The sequence below is a fragment of the Brienomyrus brachyistius genome, chromosome 16 (genome assembly GCF_023856365.1).
Source record: "Brienomyrus brachyistius isolate T26 chromosome 16, BBRACH_0.4, whole genome shotgun sequence".
In the NCBI taxonomy this organism is placed as follows: Eukaryota; Metazoa; Chordata; class Actinopteri; order Osteoglossiformes; family Mormyridae; genus Brienomyrus; species Brienomyrus brachyistius.
This window is the reverse complement of record NC_064548.1, coordinates 2,551,634-2,577,413: the sequence shown is the minus strand read 5'-3', so window position 1 is coordinate 2,577,413 and position 25,780 is coordinate 2,551,634. Positions and strand designations below refer to the sequence as shown.

Here is a 25,780-nt window from a genome sequence, read left to right as displayed (position 1 = left end):
TTCCTGCATGCTGCAATTGGTCTGCATTTATGTTGTATATTGTAAACTCTGTTGAACATAGAATGCAAGTGCTTACAGACACCAGCAGTTATGGTTCCCACTTTCAATATGAAGATACACAGGACAAATTGCAGGCCATCTTGGTTCAAAATAAGACACAGCATTTTCTGCTAGCAACTCTATCAGCAATGTCAAACCCATTCTCTGTAACAAGCAGTGAGGCTGTCATAGAAAAAAAATCTGTTTACCAGTGTTACTGTCTCGACCGCTCCTCGTGTGTGCCACGCCCCCTGATTCCCTGATCGTCTCCAGCTGTGTCCGATTACTTTGATCAGTCTTGTCCTATTTAAGTCTTAGTCTTGCTTGTCTCCCTTGTCCGTCATTGTGGTTTGGTGAGGTTTCTTGGTGTCTGATGTTCCCTGCTCCCAGTTCCCGTAATAAACCCCTAGTTTTTCCCTGATTTCAGCTTGTCTGCCTGTTCCTGCCTGCCGACCCGCACGATCACCGCTCCGCCCGCCCGTGATCGTGACAGATACATCCTATGACAAAAAAATTTAATTTTTTTATAATTTATCTAAATTAGTTCAGTTTATAGTCCACTGAGTTTATCTTTTTTCATGTTCTGAATCTATCTCAAAAGAATCCTATTGAATCTTATTTTTATTGGTAGTTTTTCAAGAAAAGAATACACAAAGTAATTGCACTTATAATTTGTTTATAAGTGCAATTATTTTCAACAATATCAGTACAAGTACTACACTAAAAAGTATTGGGACACCTGGTACATAAGAACACAAGAAATTTACAAATGAGAAGAGGCAATTCTGCCCATCAAGCTTGATTAGGGAGAACTCAATTAATAGCTCAGAGTTGTTAAAATCTTATCTAGCTCTGATTTAGGAATCCAATGTTTTAGCTTGCTCTACACTAACAGGAAGACTATTCCATACTCTACATGCTGTGTAAATAAGTACTTTCTCAAATCCATTTTAAAATGTTCTCCTGCTAATTTCCACCCATGGCCACAAGTTATTGTACTTAAACTAATGTCGAAGTAGTCATTTAGCTGAACAGCATCCAGACCTGTTACAATCTTATATACCTGGATCATGTCCCCCTTTAGTCTCCATTGTTTGAGACAGAACTAGATTTAGCTCAGCTAACCTCTCCTCATAAGACATTCCTCTAAGACCAGGAATCATTCTCGTTGGACTACGTTGAACCCTTTCCAAGGCAGCAATGTCCTTTTTAAGGTATGGTGACCAAATCTGCACACAATATTCTAAGTGGGGTCTTACCAAGGAATTGTATAATCTTAACATGACCTCCTTTGACTTAAACTCCACACACCTAGAGATGTAACCCAACATCCTATTGGCCTTTTTTATTGCTTCCCCACACTGGTGAGAGTGGGACATGGAAGAATCAACATACACACCGAGGTCTTTCTCGTAATGAGCTACCTTTATTTCAGTGGATCCCGTAAAATATCTGTACTTTATACTTCTGCTTCCTGCATGGATTATTTATGTTAAATTTCATCTGCCAGGTATCTGTCATGCTCGGCTCGTCCGATCCTCATGTGTGCCATGCCCCCTGATTATCCACGTGTGCTTCCCTGATCTTGCCCAACTGTGTCCAGTTATTTTCGCTCAGTCTTGTCTATTTCAGTCCATGTCCTGCCTTGGTTTTCGTCCGTCATTGATGTTAGGTTAGATTCTTCTGTCCTGCCCTGCTTGTACCTCTAATAAATCCCCGTTTTCCCCGTCCTTTGCTTCCTTGCCTGCTTCCTGCCCATTCGCCTTACGCATTTAACCAGCGAACCCTGACAGTATCAGCCCAGTCACTAATTAAATCCAGATCCCGTTGTAGTCTCTCTGCTGCTAGATCAGTATCTGCTAGATCAGTATCTCATAGACTTTATTTCAGCATTCAATACCATAATACCACAACATCTCATCTGCAAACTTGACAAACTGGGCCTCAGCACCTCACTCTGCAACTGGCTGCTGGACTTCCTAAGCCAGAGACCACAAGCAGTAAGGGTTGGAAATAACACCTCAAGTACCATCACACTGAGCACGGGGGTTCCACAAGGATGTGTGCTCAGTCCTCTGCTCTTCACCTTATTGACCCACGACTGCACACCAACCTACAGCTCCAATCATCTGGTGAAGTTTGTAGATGACACAACCCTGGTAGGTCTCATCACCAAGGGGGACGAGACTCACTACAGGGAAGAGGCCAATCTTCTGACCACGTGGTGCAAGAACAACAATCTCCTTCTGAATGTCAGCAAGACCAAGGAGATTGTTATCAACTTCCAGAGAGGCCTCACCCAATACCGGCCACTGATCATCGAGGGTGCTGCTGTGGAAAGAGTGAGCAGCACCAAATTCCTAGGGGTGCACATCTGTGAAGACCTCTCCTGGACCACCAACACTGCATCACTGGTAAAGAAAGCTCAGCAGCGCCTCTACTTTCTGCAGAAACTCAAACGAGCAGGAGCCCCACCACCCATCATGACCACATTCTACAGAGGAATCATTGAGAGCATCATCTCCTGCTGTATCACTGTGTGGGCGGAAGCTGCACTGACTATAACAGAAAGGCCCTACAGCGCATAGTGAACACAGCAGAGAAGGTCATTGGCACATCACTCCCCTCCCTGAAAGACATATACACCACTTGCCTGCTCCGGAAAGCAACCACAATTGCAAGTGATGCCAGTCACCCTGCACACAGACTGTTCAACCTCCTGCCCTCTGGAAGGAGGTACAGGAGTCTCCGCTCCCGTACCACCAGACTCACTAACAGCTTTGTCCACCAAGCTGTCAAGATGTTGAACTCCTCTTCTTCCAGCCCCAGAGTAAACAATTCGGACCCTGTATCCTCTGAGTCACAAAAATAGCAAGACTATCCTCATATATGGAAATTGCACAACCTGCTGCTATTTTTTATTTATTATATTTATTTTTTATCTATCAATGCTGCTATTGACTTTGCACTGACAACTCATTGCTGCCAGACTCTGACTTTAAGTCTCCTCAAGTTCAATTCACATGCACTTTACATGTTGTTCCCTGATTACATACTGCAAAAAAAATACACACAGGATACGTTGTTGTTATGTTGTTGTTCTGTGCACTTTATGGTTCGTCCCGTCCTGTATTGTTTGTCTATCGTACGCAAGGGATAGTGAGAAACATAATCTCGATACCTTTATATGGCTAGTACATGTAAAGGAATTGACAATAAAACTCTCTGACTCTTACTACACCACCCACCTTGGTGTCATCTGCAAATTTAACCAGTTTACTGTATGTATTGGTGTCAATATCATTAATGTATATTAGGAGTAAATTTAGTGGTCCTAAAATTTAACCCTGCAGAACTCCACTATGAACGTAGGCCCACTGTGATAACTACTTGCTGATTTTTATCTGTTAACCTGTCTTCCATCATCAGTTACAGTGAACATCACAAGAAACTAATTGGCAGATTACCATGGATACTTAAAAAAAACATTACATTGCTAGCAGTATTTTCCTGTAATTTTACAGAATTTTTTACAGTGTAGTGACTCTAGTAACATAGTTGAGTAAGCCTAGAAAGAATACAGTAACACCAAGACTTAGACCTAAACGTTCCACTGGAGGCTCCTGTGAAGATAACTTAATATCCCTCTGATGAGATTAAAGAAGCCACAACATAAAAGCACCATAAAATGCTCATTTTTGAACATTTGCTCTTTAGCACACAAATCACTTCTTCTCAATAACAGGATGTTTGACACTGGTGCAGAGCTGTGTTTTTCAACAGAAGCCTAGCTCAGACCCATAAACACTATTCCTTCTTGTTGAAGCTTCATCTGAAGTATTTGGTTTTGTACAGAAACCACATGACTCTGGCCATGGAGGAGGCCTTACAGCTATTTTTAACTCATTGTTAAAAAAATGAACACACAATTACAAAAGATTTAACAACTTTTGAACCCATGCTAATTCAAATGATATCTGAGCTGCCCATCTATGTCCTTACAGTATACAGACCACCTGGACCAAACACTTTATTTCTGACTGAATTAGCAGAAATTCTTACTAACTTAGTTATTAACTTAGACAATATTATAATGCTTGGAGATTTCAATATACATGTGGACATAGAGACTGATGCTCTCAGCAAAAGTTTCCTGCCCCTCCTGGACTCTGTTGGATGTTATCAGCACGTAACGGGACCACGCATGTACATGGCTATATACTAGACTTAATTATCACTCACAGAGTTTATGTTCACCATGTGTCTATATGTCCATTACATAAGTCCTTCTCATCATTTTCTAATCACCTTTGTGATTCAGCGACCCTGTTTGACTATGGAGGAGCAGATTAGTATGACGTCACCTAAATGAGAGAAACTCCCTATGATTTATTATGACACTCAAATACATTAATGGCTAATGACACTGTACCTACTGTCCTTTTAGCTAATTGGTTTAAGGATGTAAAGTCCTGGATGACTGAAATTTTTTTAACATTAAATACTCAGAAAACTGAGGGTATGTTGTTTGGAAGCAACTCTGCTGATAGGAATGCTATAATCTCCATACTTCACTCTAAGAGGCTGAACTTTTCCCTATGCAACTATGCAAAATTACCAAACTATGACAATTCCTTACTAATTAAGACGCTGAGAAAATGCTGCATGCCTTTGCATACAGTAGGTTAGACTACTGTAATGCTCTGTTATCTGGGAGCACACATTGCACATTAAACACCTTGCAGCATATTCAAATTGCAACAGCTTGAATTGTCACCAGGAGCAGGAAGTTCAAAGACATAACCAGGCCCTGCTCTTTGTTCCCTGCACTGGCTTCCTGTTAGGTTCCAGACTGACATCAAAGTTCTCCTGCTTGCATATAAGGCACTAAAAGGTCTATCACCCACTTATATGACAGAATAACTTCAAGTTTACAAGCTATATTGTCTCCTCTGATAACACACCTTGTTTTCCTTGTTCGACATATAAATGAAATGACAGTTAGCAATATAGTATTCTCCTACAGGGCTCTTACATTGTGGAATGGTTTGTCAGCATATGTTCAGAATGCTGAATCGGTCTAGCCTTTAAATATTGACTGAAAACCTATTACTTCAGTTTAGCCTACCCATGACTTAACATGTAACAATGCTTGTCAATTAATGTGTCAGTGCATGTTCTGACCATCAATGCTCTCTGCCTTTTTTCATACATATCCGGATAGTGCTCGAGATAGGCAATGTCTGAGCTGGAGTCCTGGTTCAGTCCAATGGAAGGGTGACGAGGTGACAAACTGTAACATTGTTGATGCTGCTTTCAATCTGCACCCTGCACAGGCTGGTGTCGAGAATTACCTCATTGACGGACACTGGCTTGACTTAATTTCATGCTAAACTTGCTTTCCTGTAATGTTAGCATGCCCAGGGGGGTTGGGCAGCCAGTAGACCTTGGACCCCCAGAGGTGTTTTTTCTCCTTACTTGGCAATTTTTGGTTCCTCTCCTTTTTTTGTCATCTGGCTTTCTTTTATTTCTTTGTCTTTCCATTTCTCTGTTTTTGTATCATTCACTCTTTATGATGTTGTACTTATCACAACACACCCATGTAAATCACCTTGGGGTAACTCTTGTGAAAGGCGCTATATAAAAATGAACTGAATTGAACTGAAAATATTTGACTGATGCTTCTTTCCAAAGCACTTACATGCCAATCCTTATATTTAGTGTATTAAACCAAAGAAAAAGGACATCAGCACAAGCTGTGTTAATAAAATGAAACAGAAAATGACTCACACTTACCCCCTTATCAGCGGGACAGTTATTGGCCCAGAAGTTGTTTCTGGTGGAAAATGTAACCTACAAAAACAAGTTGGATCAGTGTGTCATGAAATCAGGAGTAATGAGAGTGATGAGGGAAGAATACAGGCAGAGTTACAGTGAACATCACAATAAACTAATTGGCAGATTACCATGGGTACACAAATTAGACAAGTAGCAAAGTGCCCATTTTAATATCTAATAAAATTATTCACTACTAACACAAAACAATCCCATTCTAAATCCATAGACATCAATTTAGTCAAGTTCTACCACACCAAACTCACCCAACCATGTTTTGAACCTTGCTTTGTGCCCTGGGGCACAGTCATGCTAGAATAGAAAGGCCCCCTCCACCCCCACAAAATTATACGTGTAGAATTGTCCAAATTGTCTTGGTATGTTGAAACATTAACTGCAACTAAGGGGCTTAGCCCAACCCCTAAATAACAACCCCATACCATTATCCCTGCTCCACAACACTTTACAGTTGGCACAACACAGTCAGGCAGGTAGCGTTTCTCCTGGCATCTGTCAAACCCAAACTCATTCATTCGACTGTATGGCAGGGAAGTATGATTCTTCACTCCACAGAACATGTTTCTACGGCTCTGGAGTCCAGTGGTGAGTTTTACACCACTCCATCCGATGTTTGGCATTGTGCTTGGTGATACAAGGTCTGCATGCAGATGCGAGGCTACAGAAACCCATTCCATGAAGTTATTGTGCTGGGGTTAATGCCAGATGAAATTTGGTACTTTGCAGTTATTGAGTCAACAGAGCATTGGCAACTTTTATGCAGTATGCACCTCAGCATTGGCTACTCTGCTCTGTTACTTCCTGCATTCGCTGCCTGCCACTTCGTGACTGAGTTTCTGTTATTTCTAAATGCTTCCACTTTGCAGTAATACCACTTCCAGTGTGGATTATCCACACATTTATATATAAACTTACCCCAGTTGGGAAACAAAGGGCAGACACTTGAGAAAACTTCTTAACTCAGTCTCAGCATGTGACCAGCCAACAAGTTTTACTGGTTTCTTCACTATTTGGAATTCCAGCACTTCAAGGAGGATGGACGCCTTCCTCTTAGAGAGGTCTATAACCCAAACTGCAGGAGCTGATTGATAAACTGGCTGCAATGCCAGCAGAACATGCTTATATGATGGATTATTAGAATACTTCAAAAATGAGTACAGATCCAGCAGAAAGTCGCTCTGTTTTTTTGATTCATCATCACTGTTTGTGTCACCAACAAAAGGGAAAGAGGAATAACTGCAGACTGATGAGAGGAGCTGCAGTTTCTTCTCTCCTGTCTTTGTGTCACACTCTGCTGCTTGAATGAAGAGACTGATCAGGAATTTGATGGCTTCCTGTGAGCTGAAATGCCATTCAGGCAATCTGCAATAAGAATAATAAGAAGAATAGCTTAGGAATATTATATCACTTCTGTATGTAACATTCATGTTCATATCTCATAAAATTTTGTCCGTACTACCTGCTTGGCTCATGGGATGAGGTGATTAAAATGGGTCAAGAAAAACTGACTTACAGATATCCAAACCTTTGTTGTTCAATATAGTGATATCAGTATGGTATCAAGATACCAAAAAAAATAAATGATATGATAGTTCATTTTGTAAATGTTGATATTTGAAGACCACCATGGACAGGAAGCCCATCATTTCTTGCATTCTTTTAATGCCAGTCTACTTCATTATATTACGCGTATCAAATTAATTGATTAATTAATTAATTAATTAATTTTCAACCATTAGACAACATTTAGAAAGACACTCAGCAAACATTATGCAAATTTAGTAATTGAGTCACCAGAGCATGACTATTCAATATACTGTATACGTTAAAAAAAACACGGGCAAATATGAAATAGCTATAACAGCCTATCTAGGTAAAGTCTGCGTAACTGATTAGATGAATTATAAAAGAAAACACTTCTTTATACAGTATACATCACTTCTTTCAAAGTATACTGAAATAAATACAGCAGAAACAAGCAAAACAAATTATCTTCTGTTTCAGTCCATATCAACAACTAGGTCCAGTCCGTTCAATAAAAAAGAAGTTCTAGTCCTACAGAACCCCTGAAAAAATTGTAATGATCTTGCTTTCGTGTGTGCACAAGGTAATTTTGCATGTGCAGAAGATGCTTTCACATGCGAACAAGAAACTTTCACTAATGCTGAGCACCAGGCTAACCCAACAGCCGCAATCAGGCAAAGTAACACTGCAATGCATGGCATTGGAAAAGGAATCACACAACAAAATCGTTGCTCCATGACCTCATCTTGGACAACGATGCCTCAAGCTGCTGCATAGGTGCTGTATTGTCACAGATGCATGAAGAGAAGGTCATTGCATATGCCAGCTCCAACCTGCAGATTGCGCAACAATGCTACTGTGTCATGAGGTGCAAACTGCTTGCAGTACTTAGATTTATGAGGCAATTCAGTTATTGCCTATTAGGCCATTGTTTCCTCCTGTGAACAGATCTTAGATTGTCCTGGCTGTTCCACTTTAAACAACCAGAGGGTCAGTGGGCCAGAAGGACTTGGACAGCATGATTTTAAAATTCTACAATGGCCAGGCATAAGAATTAAGTTAGGAATGCACCAGTGCTATTGTCAGGTGGCACTTTAACTCTTCAAAAGAGGCTTGCTGGGTCCCACCCCAGTTAAATGGCGTCTCTTTACATTAGAGCTCATACAGTCAGGTCCATAAATATTGGGACATCGACACAATTCTAATCTTTTTGGCTCTATACACCACCTCAATGGATTTGAAATGGAATGAACAAGATGTGCTTTAACTGCAGACTTTCAGCTTTAATTTGAGGGTACTTACATACAAATCAGGTGAACGGTGTAGGAATTACAGCAGTTTGTATATCTGCCACCCAGTTTTTAAGGGACCAAAAGTAATGGGACAATTGGTTGCTCAGCTGTTCCATGGCCAAGTGTGTGTCATTCCCTCATTATCTAATTTACAAGGAGCAGATAAAAGGTCTAGAGTTCATTTCAGGTGTGCTATTTGCATTTGGAATCCGTTGCTGTCAACTCTCAATATCAGATGCAAAGATCAATCACTATCAGTGAAGCAAGCCGTCATTAGGCTGAAAAATAAAAACAAACCCATCAGAGAGATAGCAAATACATTAGGTGTAGCCAAATCAACTGTTTGGAACATTCTTAAAAAGAAAGATCGCACCGGTGAGCTCAGCAACACCAAAAGAGTTGCAAGACCACGGAAAACAACTGTGGTGGATGACCGAAGAAATCTTTCCCTGGTGAAGAAAAACCCCTTCAGAACAGTTGGCCAGATCAAGAACACTCTCCAGGAAGTAGGTGTATGTGTGTCAAGGTCAACAATCAAGAGAAGACTTCACCAGAGTGAATACAGAGGGTTCAACTAAAGATGTAAACCATTGGTGAGCCTAAAAAACAGGAAGGCCAGATTAGAGTTTGGCAAACAACATCTAAAAAAGCCTTTACAGTTCTGGAACAACATCCTATGGACAGATGAGACAAAGATCAACTTGTACCAGAGTGATGGGAAGAGAAGAGTATCGAGAAGGAAAGGAACTGCTCATGATCCAAAACATACCACATCATCAGTGAAGTATAGTGGTGGTAGTGTCATGGCGTGGGCATATATGGCTGCCACTGGAACTGGTTCCCTTGTATTTATTGATGATGTGCCTGCTGACAAAAGCAGCAGGATGAATTCTGAAGTGTTTCAGGAAATATCATCTGCTCATATTCAGCCAAATGCTTCAGAACTCATTGGATGGTGCTTCATGGTGCAGATGGACAATGACCTGAAGCATACTGCGAAAGCAACCAAAGAGTTTTTTAAGGCAAAGAAGTGGAATATTATGCAATGGCCAAGTCAATCACCTGACCTGAATCCGATTGAGCATGCATTTCACTTGCTAAAGACAAAACTGAAGGGGAAATGCCCCAAGAACAAGCAGGAACAGAAGACAGTTGCAGTAGAGGCCTGACAGAGCATCACTAGGGAGGTAACCCAGCGTTTGATGATGCCTGTGCATTCCGGACTTCAGGCTGTAATTGACTGCAAAGGATTTGCAACCAAATATTAAAAAGTGAAAGTTTGATTTATGATTGTTAATTTGTCCCATTACTTTTGGTCCCTTAAAAAGTGGGTGGCAGATATACAAACTGCTGTAATTCCTACACCATTCACCTGATTTGTATGTAAGTACCCTCAAATTAAAGCTGAAAGTCTGCAGTTAAAGCACATCTTGTTCATTCCATTTCAAATCCATTGAGGTGGTGTATAGAGCCAAAAAGATTAGAATTGTGTCGATGTCCCAATATTTATGGACCTGACTGTATAAGGTGCTGCAAATCTGAGAGAATGACTTCACAAAGCGCATGTGATAATTACAAAACCCCAGGAATGCTTAGAGTTCTCAAAGATTATTTAGTGGCAAATTGATTTTAATGATTTAAATGATTTTAATTTATATATATATTTTCAGCAAAAAGTTAAACTTACCTTTGTGCATTTCCCTGTTGATAATTCACTGGTAAAGGTATTACTGCTAAATTCTGTCCGTGATTGTCCGTGGTAAAAAAAAGGATTCAGGTGGGCACACTCCAACACATAGCCAGACAAGCTACGGGCTGCTACAACTACATGTTGCAGGTGTACAACTGTGTATGTGACGAATAAACATCTTGCGTCTTGAATCTTCAATGTTTGCTTGCAAGCTTTTACTTTGCATACAACTGCATTCTTCTCTACTACCTGGCAAATCTGCCAATATCATAGTAATATGCCTGGCTTTTAAAAGGAATGGGAGACGGCACTCTGGTTTATAGGCTATTACACCCCAGACACGCATATGACTAATTATGACACTAAGTATAACCACTTTGGTCCAAGTGCTTGGTGCAGCAATACTTTTCCCGCCATTAAACTATCAAAATTAAGTTGGTCACACCCTAAAAGAACTTGTGTTGTGTGCTTCAAACCGTGCATTATAGATCATTAAAATACAGCAAAAAAAACATCACAGATGTAAAATATAGGACAGAAACTTACCCCAGCTGAGAAACGTAGGGCAGACACTGGAGAAAACTCCTTATCTCAGTCTCTACATTTGACCAGCCGACAAGCTTTACTGGTTTCTTCACTGTCTGGAGTTCCAGCACTTCAAGGAGGATGGACGCCTTCCTCTTAGAGAGGTCGATAACCCAGACTGCAGGAGCTGATTGATAAACTGGCTGCAATGCCAGCAGAACATGCTTATATGATGGATTCTTAGAATCTTTCAAAAATGAGTACAGATCCAGCAGAAAGTCACTCTGTTTTTTTGAATAATCATTACTGTTTCTGTCACCAACAAACGGGAAAGAGGAATAACTGCAGACTGATGAGAGGAGCTGCAGTTTCTTCTCTCCAGTCTTTATGTCACACTCTGCTGCTTGACTGAAGAGACTGACCATGAACTTGATGGCTTCATTTGAATTGAAATACCTTACAGGTAATCTGCAACACAACAGGAATAATGGTTTAGGAAAATTGCCCCACTTCTGTATTTAACATACATGTTGACAACTCATTAAATGCTATTGGTTCTACCTGCTTTTCTCATGGATCAAGGTGATGAAAAAGGGACAAGAAAACGACATACAGTAAGAGGTATCCAAATGCAGGAGTGCTGCAAAGATCTTAAGACATCGGAAATAATCTGAGCAACTTGTAGGGGTTTGAAAACTTGGTAACACTTTCTTTGAAGCCCATGCTTAACTATAATTCATTTATGAATTATAATGGTCAGTATAATGCATAATGAAGGTATTTATAGTGTATTATAGATGAGAACATTCATGATGCATAATGAACATGGTTATAATGTGTTATGTCTATTTATCAATATTTATTGCCGCGATTAGAATACTTTATGAATGCATCATAATGCATTATCAGACTATGTGTAATGCATTTACATGACTGTTTTAAGTGTTACCGAAAACTTTTCGTATGTACTGTACATATGTGCTTCCCAGCCCTGTGTTCCCCAGTCCTGTCATTGACATCATTTCCTGCAGTTGCCTGAGCCCTTTCTAAGCCCCAGTCCACTTAGTATTCTATTTCTCGAGACACAACAGAATGACAGGACTCCTAAACAACCCCAGCAGCCTGTGCTTCTGCTTTGGCTCACACGTCTCCCTGCATCCAGCAGACTGGATTTCCTGAGTTCCTTGGCTTTGGGGATCAAAGGAGCTGCCAGTGCCACATGTGCCACTTTGTTTTCAGGCAGAGAATGTCTTTTCCCTTTTAGTCACCACCCTGGAACTGAGAACTAATCCCGTGGTTGGGAGGAACTCCAAGGCCGTAGTGCTCTCCCTAATGAGCCATACCTATTGATCATTTATCTTGCCTCTTGTTTCAGTCCTCGTGTGTATTACTCCAGGTACCCCTCATGTGCTCCCTCATAAATCCAGTATAAGTGTGCTTCCGAGTCCTGTGTTCCCTAGTTCAGGCTGGCTGCTGGCTGGGAGCACATAGGCTGCTGAGATTGTTGCACTGAGAGAGAGGTGTAGATGTTGTGTACACTCGTGTTGTGCATGCATTGCAGCAGTTGTTTGGGAGTATAACTGTGTGTTTGTGTGCTAGTACAGTTTATGTCGGTGGCTATTTTTTTTTTTCCATTCCGTGTAAGCACTTGCCTGTCCCTGTTCATAAACAGTGTTAGTGTTACCAAGAGTGACTTACAACTGCAGGTGTCACTTGAGCGGCGCTTTATGAACTTCATAACTTCTAAACAAACACCCGCAGGGTAGTATTATCTAACACTGGTAATGTTAACTAATGCTGATAAAGGTCAGTTGCTTGGCTCAGTCGTCGTCACCAGTCGGGGCCAGGAGGACATTTTCCACTTTTTTTCCCACTCCAGCAGTAGCCTGCTGTGAGATTTTTTTTTGGTTTTGTGGCCCACCAAGAGCAGCTTTTCTTTATTTTAGCTATACATGGTTCAGTAAGAAGTTACTCTCTGGTAAGTAATATAGTTCTGGCCAAAGGTTTTGAGAATGACACAAGTATTGATTTTCACAAAGTTTGCTGCTTCAGTGTTTGTAGAACTTTTTGGCAGATGTTTCTATTGTATACTGAAGTATAATTACAAGCATCTCATAAGTGGCAAAGGTTTTTATTGACAATTACATTACGTTTATGCAAGGAGTCAATATTTGCAGTGTTGGCCCTTCTTTTTCAAGACCTCTGCAATTCACCCTGGCATGATGTCAATCACCCTTTGGGCCAAATCCTGACTGATGGCAGCACAATCTTGCATAATCAATGTTTGGAGTTTGTCAAAATTTGTGGGGTTTTGTTTGTCTACCTGCCTATTGAGGACTGACCACAAGTTCTGAATGGTATTAAGGTCTGGAGAATTTCCTGGTCATAGATCCAAAATGTCGATGTTTTGTTCCCTGAGCCACTTAGTTATTTTTGCCTTATGGCACTGTACTCCATCATGCTGGAAAAGGCATAGTTTATCATCAAACTGTTCTTGGATGGTTGGGAGAAGTTGCTCTCAGAAGATATTTTGGTACCATCCTTTATTCATAGCTGTGTTCTTAGGCCCACTTCCTTGGCTGAGAAGCAACCCCACACATGAATGGTCTCAGGATGCTTTACTGTTGGCATGACACAGGACTGATGGTAGCACTCCCCTTTTCTTCTACGGACAATCTTTTTACTGGATGCCCCAAACAATTGCAAAGGGGATTCATCAGAGAAAATTACTTTACCCCAATCCTCAGCAGTCCAATCCCTACACCTTTTACAGAATATCAGTCTGTCCCTGATGTTTTTCTTGGAGGGAAGTGACTTCACTGCTGCCTGTCTTGACACCAGGCCATCCTCCAAAAGTCTTCACCTGACTGTGCGGGCAGATGCACTCATACCTGCCTGCTACCATTCCTGAGCAAGCTCTGCACTGTTGGTGCCCCGATCCCACAGCTGAATCAACTTTAGGAGACGGTCCTGGCTCTTACAAGAAGCAATATCCGTGCCTGTGAAACCCTTTTTGTGCAAAGCAGTGATGACTGCACATGTTTCCTTGCAGGTAACCAAGGTTAACAGAGGACAAACAATGATTTCAAACACCACCTTCCTTTTAAAGCATCCAGTCTGCAATTCTAATTCAATCAGCATGACGGAGTGATCTCCGGCCTTGTCCTCATCAACACTCTCACCTGCGTTAACGAGAAAATCACTGAAATGATTTCAGCAGGTACTTTTGTGGCACAGCTGAAATGGGTTTTTTGGGATTAAGTACCTTTTCATGGCAAAGAGAGAGTTTGCTATTAATTGCAATTCATCTGATCACTCTTCATAACATTCTGAAGTATATGTAAATTGCCGTCATAAACACTGAAGCAGCAGACTTTGTGAAAACCAATATTTGTGTCATTCTTAAAACTTTTGGGCATGACTGTAGTTAATCTGGTTTTTTTCTAAATTTAATTTTAAAGGTTATCTCTCTTACCCTATCAAATAATGAAAAAGTTCTGTTGTAACATAAACGTTATTTTACTGTTTTGTTGTACTCAGGACTTTATTGTATTAACTATAAGTTAATTAAATCAATTAAAAGTAAAAACTTAACATAAATATACTGGGCTGGAGGTAAAGGATGGGGTCATAGTAATTATGGGACCAGCTCAGTGCTGTGTTTGCAAGTTATCTGACCTTCTGGTTGCTTGTATCCAGTCAAACTTCATCTGCGAACAATGTCAGCTGGTGGACTCACTCATGGTCAAGGTTCATGACCTTGAGGAGCACCTAGCTCTTATCTGACACAACATCCAGAAGAGGGACCATGTCTCCATGTCTAGGAGGGGAAGACAGGGATACACCATCTGGGCCCATCAGCTGTAAGGAAGGAGACTGCTACACGCTCTTGCCATGCAGTCCCCTCAGAGCCCTCCTGCCATGCAGTCTCCTTGGAGCCGTCCTACCCCTCGGGGGTTCTTACATTAACCTGCAGGCCCCTCGGGTCCCTCCTGTCCCACAGGCCCCTCAGAACTCTCTTGTTCTTGTCCCTCGATGCCTCCAGTCCTGCCCTTGTTTCTGCACTTCTGCGATTCATTACAACTACCTCTTCTGTGCTCCCTTGTTAGTCCTTGTATACAAGTACTATTCAGTCTTGTGCTCCCCAGTCCAGTCATTAACAGCGCTAAACTTGTTTGCCTGAGTGCTTTACCAGCGCAGTCCTCCCGTTTCAACCCCCCTGTGGCTCCATTTGTTTCTTGCCCCAGTTCTGTTCTGCTTTGTAATTTCTTCTGCATAATAAAAACCATTTTGTTTGTTCAATATAACTTCCCTTGAGTGTTCCATCTCACCTACTGTAGTGTAACACAACACTTGACTATTGATTCTGATTTAGCACCATAGGAACAAGGTTAATGAAATGTAGGAAAATTTGGAGATCATAACAAAAAGTTCTAAAACAATTTGCTAATCTATATAACCTTTAGACAGATTTGATTTGTTTTGATTTTAAGGATAACTTTTCAGAAACGCATAAAGAGACCTACAGGCTCTATTTTTGGGCCAGAGGATGGTTTGTTTTAGATTATACAGACAAGGAAATACTGTTTGACTTACTTCATGTCTCAATTTTTTGTTAAATAAGAATAATATTGTGTTATTCAGCCATATTGTCACATCCCTCTGTCCAGCCCTCTCGTGGACCACACCCACCTCGTTAACCCCATGTCAATTCCCATCTTATCAGCTCTCTTGCCTTTATTCTGAAATCATGTCTTGTATTTAGTCCGCGTTCAAGTCTGTTTCCCCAGGTTTGTCATTAACGTTTGTACTGTGTGGTTACCAGTCTGTTCCAATAAACCCCATCCTGTGGATTTCTGTCTCTCTGATCCTGCTTCCCCGCACCCTGCTCGCTCGCCCTTCACACGGATCATTACAGATATTTATAAAATAGGTGTACAGAAGTGTGTTTTTTTCAGAAAGATGTGAGAGGCTGAAAAACAAGGCATTATGTACTGTGAAGTGATATCATTTTTAGACAATGATATAGATTTTTTCTGGTTTAAAATGTACATGAAATGACTACCATTTCAATTATTTGAGTTAATTTAAATGAAAATGCAAATACGGCCTGCTAAGTAGTGTGATATCTTACAGTTTAAAACAATAATACTGAGCAGATATAATTTCTGTCCTGTGATGTGTATGGCATTTACATAACTTGTATATTTTGAAAGGCTTTTCTCTAGCATAATATTAAAAGCACCACAAAGACCATCAAATTAACCATATTATCAAAAGAATGTGATGTATACATACCTCTGAAAAGGAGAGAGATTGTCCTGAGAAAATCTGGAAATTAACCAACAAGGTGAACAAAATTAAACATAAACTTACAATTAACTTTAAAAACGTTGCAAATATCTTGTTGAAATCAAGAACACCAATGATGACTTTACAGATCAGTCATTTTTACCTTCTGATGTTCTTACATTAACCTTTTTTAGAATATGTATAAAAAGGAAGAGCAGGTTGTGAATATCATGAACAGGCAAAAGATCTAGGAGAAGTATAGCATTGACACCACAGCTCTTCGGACAGCAGATAAACTTAATATTCCACAGTGGAATGCATTTAAATATCTTTTGTTTTACATCAATTCATACAATGTATGTTTAGAATATGTCATAACATAAGTTAATTCTATGTAGCATTTGCTTTCTAACAGGGAAATTCTTTACAAAAACACTTACCCCAGTTCAGAAACATTTGGCAGACATTGCAAAAAGTTGCTTTGTTCATTCTCTTCATCTGACCAGCCAACAAGCTTTACTGGTTTCTTCACTGTCTGGAATTCCAGCACTTCAAGGAGGATGGATGCCTTCCTTTCAGAGAGGTCTATAACCCAGACTGCAGGAGCTGATTGATAAACTGGCTGCAATGCCAGCACAACCTGCTTATATGATGGATGGTCAGAATCCTTCAAAAATGAGTACAGATCCAGCAGAAATTCACTCTGCTTTTTTAAATCATCATCAGTGTTTGTGTCACCAGCAAAAGGGAAAGAGGAATAACTGCAGACTGATGAGAGGAGCTGCAGTTTCTTCTCTCCTGTCTCTCTGTCACACTCTGCTGCTTGACTGATCATGAATTTGATGGCTTCTTTTGAGTTGAAATGGCATTTAGACCATCTATAACACAGTTAGGAGAAGGGTTTTGGAAAATTATGTTTTGTATTGAACATACATGATGACATTAAATGCTATTAAATTCATTAAATGCTATCTGTTCCACCTGCTCCTCTCAAGTGTTGAGATGATGAAAATGAGTTGAGAAGAACTGGTTTAACAGATATCCAGAAGTAAGAAATATCTCGTGGCTGTCCAAAGAATAATGTGTATCTCCAAAAATCCATTATTTCAGGAACCTGAAAATGCATTTTACGAGAAACTACAGCCCCAATTCCAAAAAAGTTGGGACGTTGTGCAAATTATAAATATCAACAAAATGGAATGATATAGAAATCTCATAAAATCATATTTTATTCACAACAGAACATATAAAACATATCAAATGTTTAAAATGAGATATTTAGCTATTTCATGAAAAATATTGGCTCATTTTGAATTTCATGACAGAAACACGTCTCAAAAAAGTTGGGTGGGGGCAATATGAGTCTGGAAAAGTTAGTGGTAAAAAAACTGAACAGCTGGAGGAACAATTTGCAAATGATTAGGTCAGTTGGCAGTGGGCGGGATTTGTATCTCCAGCTGTGGAAGTGTGAGGGAACAACGTAACCTACTGAGCTATCATGCTGCTGTACTGTAAAAATACTTTCCCTTTGAAAATGACTTTTATGGCTTTTTAGGTCTGTACAATTTTGTACTTCCACAGAGGGCAATCAACTAGTAAACCTGCTCTCATTATAAAATTAAAACTCCTTACCGCAGCTGAGAAACGTAGGGCAGACACTGGAGAAAACTCCTTATCTCAGTCTTTTCATTTGACCAGCCAACAAGCTTTACTGGTTTCTTCACTGTCTGGAGTTCCAGCACTTCAAGGAGGATGGACGCCTTCCTCTTAGAGAGGTCGATAACCCAGAATGCAGGAGCTGATTCATAAACTGGCTGCAATGCCAGCAGAACATGCTTATATGATGGTTTCTTAGAATCTTTCAAAAATGAATACAGATCCAGCAGAAAGTCACTCTGTTTTTTTGAATAATCGTTACTGCTTCTGTGACCAACAAATGGGAAAGAGGAATAACTGCAGACTGATGAAAGGAACTGCAGTTTCTTCTCTCCTGTCTTTATGTCACACTCTGCTGCTTGATTGAAGAGATTGACCATGAACTCGATGGCTTCATTTGAATTGAAATACTTTACAGGCAATCTGCAACACAACAGGAATAATGGTTCAGGAAAATTGCCTCACTTCTGTATGTAACATACATGTTGACAACTCATTAAATGCTATCGGTTCTATCTGCTTTTCTCATGGGTCAAGGTGATGAAAAAGAGACAAGAAAACGACATACAGTAAGAGATATCCAAATGCAGGAGTGCTGCAAAGATCTTAAGACATCTGGAACTAATCTGAGCTAATCTGTCAGAGGGTTCTCTATCTGAGAGCATGGCTGTTGAAACCTCAGAGCTCAACAAATAATTTGGTACTCATTTGGATTCCTTCCGGGCTTCAGCCCCATGCTCTTGACACATAAGTACAAAAGTAAGATAAAATATGCATTAAGCTGTAATGCCTTTCACATTTATTTGTACTTATGAGCTCTGTCTGTTAATATAAGATATTGACATTTAATAAGAATATTAAATGGGTGATCACACTAATTGTGGCAGAAGGAAAAATGTGCAAATCAGATTTGTAGAACTTACTCTACTTTATTTTGTAAGAAACGGTTGTAGCACAAGTATCCTTCAGCAAGGGGTTATAAACTTTCTTCATTCATGTTTTTTTTCTATTGCAATAATCCTCCAGTAAATCACAGATTTCTTCATGCATAACTATTTATACAATAGCTATCAGGGCTGTAAATCCTACCGGTAACATAGGCAGCTGTATTGGGTGCCAGTTTATGAGAGAGCAGCCAATTTCACTTTGCCTTTGACGGAGAGCGCCAGTGATGATGCTTTCCTAGAATGCCACCTTGGCTAGGACAGACCCTGACATCAATACTCACAACGACCAGAGTTAGACATGAAACAGCTGGCACCATATGAAAGCAAAGTTGGAAATTATAAGTTTTGGCAGTTTTAGCCTCATTATAACTTTCTTCAGATAGGTTAGGTCACATTTACATTGGCATTTATTCCATTTATTAATTTGGCTTGACATTTACTCCATTTTTGTTGGGAAAATATAATCTAAGTAAACGAAGAGGAGATTTTGTTGTGTTGTTGGGGTACCATGACCCAAAATAGGGGGCACAGATGAAGCAGGTATTGATGGCTGCCTCAGATACTGCAGGTGCCAATAGTTGATTACTAGAGCAATTATCCACTGTCCAAGGCTAGAGACATGGGAGATGGAATGGTTTTGACGAATGGACTGGTGTTGATGCTACACAAAGGGTAATCAGCTGATTAACATCAAATAATAATAATGTGCTTAACACTTTGAGTATGAAATAACCAGGGCCTGATGGGTTGAAGGAAAACAGACAGATGGCTGATGCCTGGGGAGTGGGAAACCAATCAGAATATGTAAACTTAACAGGAGTGTATCAGATCACTCACAGACTATCCAGTGAAATCTGATTTTATGACTAACCAATGACAATCAAGTAACTGTAAGAAGAACTGTGTAAATGATGCTCAAGAAGGCTATTTTCAGAATTGGGAGAGACTCCCCCCTTTGATCTGATCAAACAAATAAACGGAAAAAAGAATTTGGTCTCTGCTCCTGTCACTGTTTTTTTTAGATTGCAACTTCCGCAGCCATTGTCATATTCTTAAACTGAGAATGGTTACAGTGTATAATGTTGTAAAAAATGGAAAGTTAGACAAATTTTGCCTCGTTGGAACGCGCTGCCACCTTGTTTAGCACAGAGACTTAACAACCCCACCCTTAAATTCCAAATTGACTGTTTAGGGAACTTCCTGTCGAATTATCTATTAGTACATTTTGAAAGAGATAATTATCACAACCCTCTAGTAAAAAAACAGCATTTACAGATTCCTTAAGAAAAACAACACTTTCAGCTATTGGTTCGTGTTTAGTTAGTGCTTAAAAAGAAAGGACTACCACCTGATGAGGGGGCCACATGACAGGAAGACACTGTATTCAGAACTCCCACATGGTAGGTGTGATTAGCATTCTCACCAAGTGTAGCATTTACTGAGGAGACAATATAACCAGAGTTCCCACATTTAGCCAAATCTATCTCACAATTACTGCGGCTATCTGTTGCCAGCGTATATGTATCCCTTTGTGTCATATTTTATTTGTGTAAGGTAGTTATGTAACTAAGTGGCCACTTAGACTCAGTTGATTTCTGTTTATTGGGTTTGAATTATGATGTTGTTATCACCCAGTTTGTTTTGATAACTTCATACTTGTCTGTGATTGTTAGCTGTAATATATAAGGAAGCAGGGGAGTGGTGTTATTCAAATTATGTTGTGCTGTTTTTTAAAAGATGTGTTAAAATATATGCATACAAGTGCGCTTATTCGGAAGGATATGGCAGTCTGAGAGTTAGTGTTTGATCTAAATGGATTTTCATATACACAATGATAAGAAAATCATTATATACTTTGCAGTGAAAGGATTATACACGTTTTTTTAGTTTATAGGAAGGAATCATAAGTTTTCTGGTCACGTAGGTAGGAAATTTATTTGAAATGATTAATATGAGTTATATTAAAATAAAATGATAAACATAGCCACCTTTATAGAGGTATATTGTGTATTTTAAATACTAATACTGATTAGAGAGTTCCTGTGCTGTAATGCTCATGACATTTACATTACTTGCATATTTATGGAGGATTTTCTGTAACAAGTACAACATAGCCTAATCACTTTGGAGAGTGCTTCGTGACAATATTCAATAAATTAATCAGGTCGAGTCTGGTTGGGGACCATGCACTTTTACAGTGCATTGCCACACCCAATATATGATAAAACACCTTGGGATCCCAGTTGGCAACCCCCCTGTCCAACATGTGGTGCTGTCCCACCCTCCGTAAATGGCCATCTATCTGTCACAGCCAGATGTTACATGGGGTCCAGACTCACGGGTCCTCAGCAATGAGGATCCTGCAAGCCGGATCATACTCAGGGAAAATTGCCATATAGCCATAATGCCATAACTGACGCTCCGTCACAATGCAGGTAATCCCCCTCATTCGAGACTCCCTGAGCAACTGCTCGTTGCTTGTTACACAAAGTCAAATCAGTGGTACCCAAAGATTCTCTGAAGAGACACAGTGCCAAAGGTGTCCAATCTTCATTTCAGGTCACTGGATAGCGTCCATGTCTCACAGACATACAGCTAGACAGGGAGCACCAAGACTCTTAAGACTTGGACCTTTGTTCTCTTGTAATGACATTGAGAGTGCCACACACCCCTTTCCAGTGACCTTGTGACCCCCCATGCTCTTCCAATCCGTCTGTTGACTGATAGGAAGAGTCACCAGAGACATGAATGTCGCTGCCGAAGTAGGTAAATCTCTCAACAAGGTCGACATTCTCCCCTCAGACAGACACACTACTGATGGTTGTGCCTAAAAAGTCATTAAATGCCTGGATCTTGGTCTTTAACCAGGACACCAGCAATCAGGGCACCTGATCAGGGCTTCCATTGACTCTGCTAAGATCACAGCGTTGTCAGCAAAGTCAACATCAGTAAATCTTTCTTCACCAGCGGACACCCCACAGCCGCTGGACCCGACGACCTTGCCCAACACCCAGTCCATACAAGCATGAAACAGAATAGGAGAAAGAACACACCCCTGGCAAACTCCAGAATCAACTGGGAAGAACTCCACTCTGCACAGCACTCACAGTACCAGTGTACAGGCTGGCCATGACATCCAGCATCTTCGGGGAGATTCCACAAAGTCTCAGGATGTCCCACAGGGCAACTTGATCAACTGAGTCAAAAGTTTTATGAAAATCGAGAAAGGCTGCAAAGAACCTCTGCCAATATTCGCACTTACACTCGATGAGAACCCTCAGTGCAAGGATACGGTCGATGGTAGACTTCTTAGGCATAAAACCAGACTTCTCCAGTTGCTGACAGGCAAGCAAGTGATCACAGATCCTGTTAAGGATGACCCTGGCAAGAACCTAACCCGGCACTGAAAGCAGTGCTATCCCTCTGTAGTTGCCGCAATCCAGGCAATCACCCTTCCTTTTCCAGATTAGGACTACAAGTACCACTTTCCGGTCAGTTGGGATAAAACCCAGAGTTTATGAAGCTCCCCTGACAGCACAGGATGATGGTCATCTTGCCAGAGAGACCAGACGTTCTATGTACCTACCCAGATGGGTCATCTCAAACTGGGACTCAAGTGCCGCCGTACAGCAGATGATGCCTCAGCACCACACCAGCCCTGACCTCCAACAGGCCTGACCCTATTAGCTCTCTTACAGTTTTGACTTGGCCGGGGATGGGGCTCCAGAAGGCTTTCCCCCATTCCCCTTCTTCAATCCCGCCACCAGACTCCAAAAATTATTTCCCTGCAAGTTGAAGGACCAATTGCAAGGCAGGATGCAGTTTAACGTCATACTCAGGACTGAACCTACATCATTGTAATGTAATTTGAACTTTTTTTTTGCCTTAAGCAGGCAAAAAAAATCACATTACTTGTTTATTGTGGTATTTAAAATGCAAACCATACATTGATATTAATAACCTTTTACAAAATGTTACAAATGTGACAGTTACTACTTTTTTCTGTCGACAATGCTTGAAATACATACTGCAGTAGAGCCGTTAAGATACACTCGAATATTCGGTGCACCGAATATTGTCGGTAGTCAAATACATATTCATTATTCGCATGGTAAATATTCAAATATTCGTAAAATCAGAACTCAGTCTTGTTTGTTTAGCAAAAGAACAAAAAACAAAAATGGAATTGATAGTCTTTTGTAATGTTTATAGCAGTTACGTGTTTTCTGACGTAAGGTGCTTTTTCGGCAAACATCACGACACGCACATAAACAAATATAAAAATGAGATCATAAAATGAGTATCTGACAACAGTAAAGATATGGTATTTAAAACATTGCAGATATGTGGTGTTTTCGACATTTAAAGTGTTTTAAAAAAACAAAATTTACATGCAAATTGTTTTACGACTTGATGCCATTCGATCAACTGCAATTCCACGGAAAATGTCATCTGAGGAGGACAGCATAGTCAACGCTCCAGCGAAGTTTAAGTCGCTGGTGTGGAACCATTTTTTTTTGTTTTCCAAGAAAAAAAGAAGGCAATAAATTTGTCATAAATGAAAATGTGACAAAATGCAAAATATGCAGCCATGAGATGAGGTAAGGGGTGGCATGGTGGTGCAGTGGTTAGCACTGTTGCCTCACACCTCTGGGACCCGGGTTCAAGTCTCCACCTGGGTCACATGTGTGTGGAGTTTGCATGTTCTCCCCATGTCGTCGTGGGGTTTCCTCTGGGTACTCCGGTTTCCCTCCACAGTCCAAAAACATGCTGAGGCTAATTGGAGTTGCTAAATTGCCCATAGGTGTGCATGTGTGAGTGAATGATGTATGAGTGTGCCCTGCGATGGGCTGGCCCCCCATCCTGGGTTGTTCCCTGCCTCATGCCCATTGCTTCCGGGATAGGCTCCGGACCCCCCGCGTATCCAGTAGGATAAGCGGTTTGGAAAATGGATGGATGGATGGATGGAGATGAGGTAATGTAAGCATTTACAGGTCGCAAAAACTAATGACTTGTCAACAATCATTGTATGTCGTTCGTTTCAAGCCAATAAGCCCTGGTATACATAAAAGCACTCAAGTCAAAATACATAAAGAACATACACTTTTTTTAACAACCGATGTATAAAAGTACAACTTGCAACTTTGTTTGCTATGTAGATCTAAATAAACGTGTACAGTACCAGTGGATGACAAGTCTTCACTCGAGTATTGCCGAATGTATTAAAATCATGTGAAAGGGATATAGGGCTCTTGAAGGAACAAACAGGACATGTACTTGAATAATGTGCCTTTAAATGTACCTGGCTGTTATGACATCTTAGTTTCTGTCCAGGAAAGTCTGTCTGTCTGTCTATCTATCTATCTATCTATCTATATACCTATCATGTTTGACACTTTAACTAATTTTTCTGCAATATTTTTCCTATTTTGTCTTCTTTTTTTACATATAATGTACTACTGTACCTTCATACTGGGCACCGTCATACCTGGAAGTGATATGACATCGAACCAAACACCAAAAGTTATCAGAAGTCAGCAAATGTTCAAGATTCACTATAGCGATTACGTCAGGGGAGGCAATCCGTGGCAAGGGGGCAGTTTAGAGCACAACACCGGCAACCAGCTGCCAGAAAAGGCATCCCCTGTATAACCTGGCACCTGTTCGTGGAATATTTTCTTACATGAAGCCCGTCCCTGGTGCTAAAAAGACCACTCATTTAAATTATTATTTAATCATTTATACTGTTATTTAAGTAAATGTTTGATTGATACCAGCAACCATTAAAATTATGTTTCAAAGTCACCCATAAAACACTGTGGGGGGGCTCTAACAAAACTTTTGATTGGTTATATTGCAAACTAAGTCGAGCTCCTAGTCAAATGAATTCTTATTTATAACTACATTTTCCCTGTTCTGTCCTGGGGCTACAATAGAGAAACTTCCCAACTTACAGATCCTGTCTTAAATGTTTGGTAACAAAATTAACTTGGCTTAGAACCTGGTTCAGAAAAAAGCCATCATAGATGGACAGTTCCTAAGTTATTGTTCCCATCTTAGCTTAAGACAGGAAATACATATTACACAAGCTTCCTAACTTCCAAAATTCTTAATTTTAGGATAACCAAACAGCCCCAGTCATAACACAATGATAAAAATTAGCTGATCGTGGCCAAGTTTAATTGCAGTAGTCCTCCCATATCCGCGGGTGATATCCTTTGAAAATCTAAACCGTGTACATGCTTTTGGTGACGTTTAATTGATACTTTACGCACAGTAAGACATTACCAGCACTAAATATAGTAATAACAAAGAACATTAAACATTATTGTACAGTGCTGTACTCACTCAAATGAAAGGGATTCTAACATTGTAGCCTAATTCTCAAATGATGATAGCGCAATAAAAATATCAAGCATCAAGGGATATGACACAATGTAAATCATACTTTTATATACCAATAAAAGGACAACGGCCCCTCCTGGAGCCGACACCTTATCGTGGTGGAGGGGTTTGCGTGTTACAATGATCCCAGGAGCTATGTTGTCTGGGGCTTTATGCCCCTGGTAGGGTCACCCAAGGCAAACAGGTCCTGGGTGAGGAACCAGACGAAGTACGGCTCAAAAACCCCTTATGATGAGAAAAATCTTGGATTCACGGTTTCCCTTGCCCGGACGCGGGTCACCGGGGCCCCCCCCGGAGCCAGGCCTGGGGGTGGGGCTCGATGGTGAGCGCCTGGCGGCCAGGCCTACACCCATGGGGCCTGGTCGGGCGCAGCCCGAACAAGGCACGTGGGTCCCCCCTCCAATGGGCTCACCACCCATGGGAGGGGCCATAGGGGTCGGGTGCGAGGTGATCTGGGCGGCGGCCAAAGGCGGGGACCTTGGCGGTCCGATCCTCGGCTGCAGAAGCTAGCTCTAGGGACATGGAATGTCACCTCTCTGATGGGGAAAGAGCCTGAG

General features: G+C 40.7%; 1 protein-coding gene across 2 annotated transcripts in view; it reads right to left on the bottom strand.

The window, feature by feature from the left end:
- Positions 1-25,780, bottom strand: part of LOC125709938 (uncharacterized) — an 83,118-nt gene that overhangs the window by 41,430 nt on the left and 15,908 nt on the right. For both annotated transcript variants that reach the window (XM_048979012.1, XM_048979011.1), the window contains exons 6-11: positions 17,848-18,294; positions 16,656-17,093; positions 16,222-16,254; positions 10,945-11,391; positions 6,808-7,254; positions 5,836-5,892 (exon numbers count right to left, since the gene is read on the bottom strand). In XM_048979012.1, the coding sequence (XP_048834969.1) occupies positions 5,836-5,892; positions 6,808-7,254; positions 10,945-11,391; positions 16,222-16,254; positions 16,656-17,093; positions 17,848-18,294 (1,869 nt within the window). The remainder of the gene's footprint in view (positions 1-5,835; positions 5,893-6,807; positions 7,255-10,944; positions 11,392-16,221; positions 16,255-16,655; positions 17,094-17,847; positions 18,295-25,780) is intronic.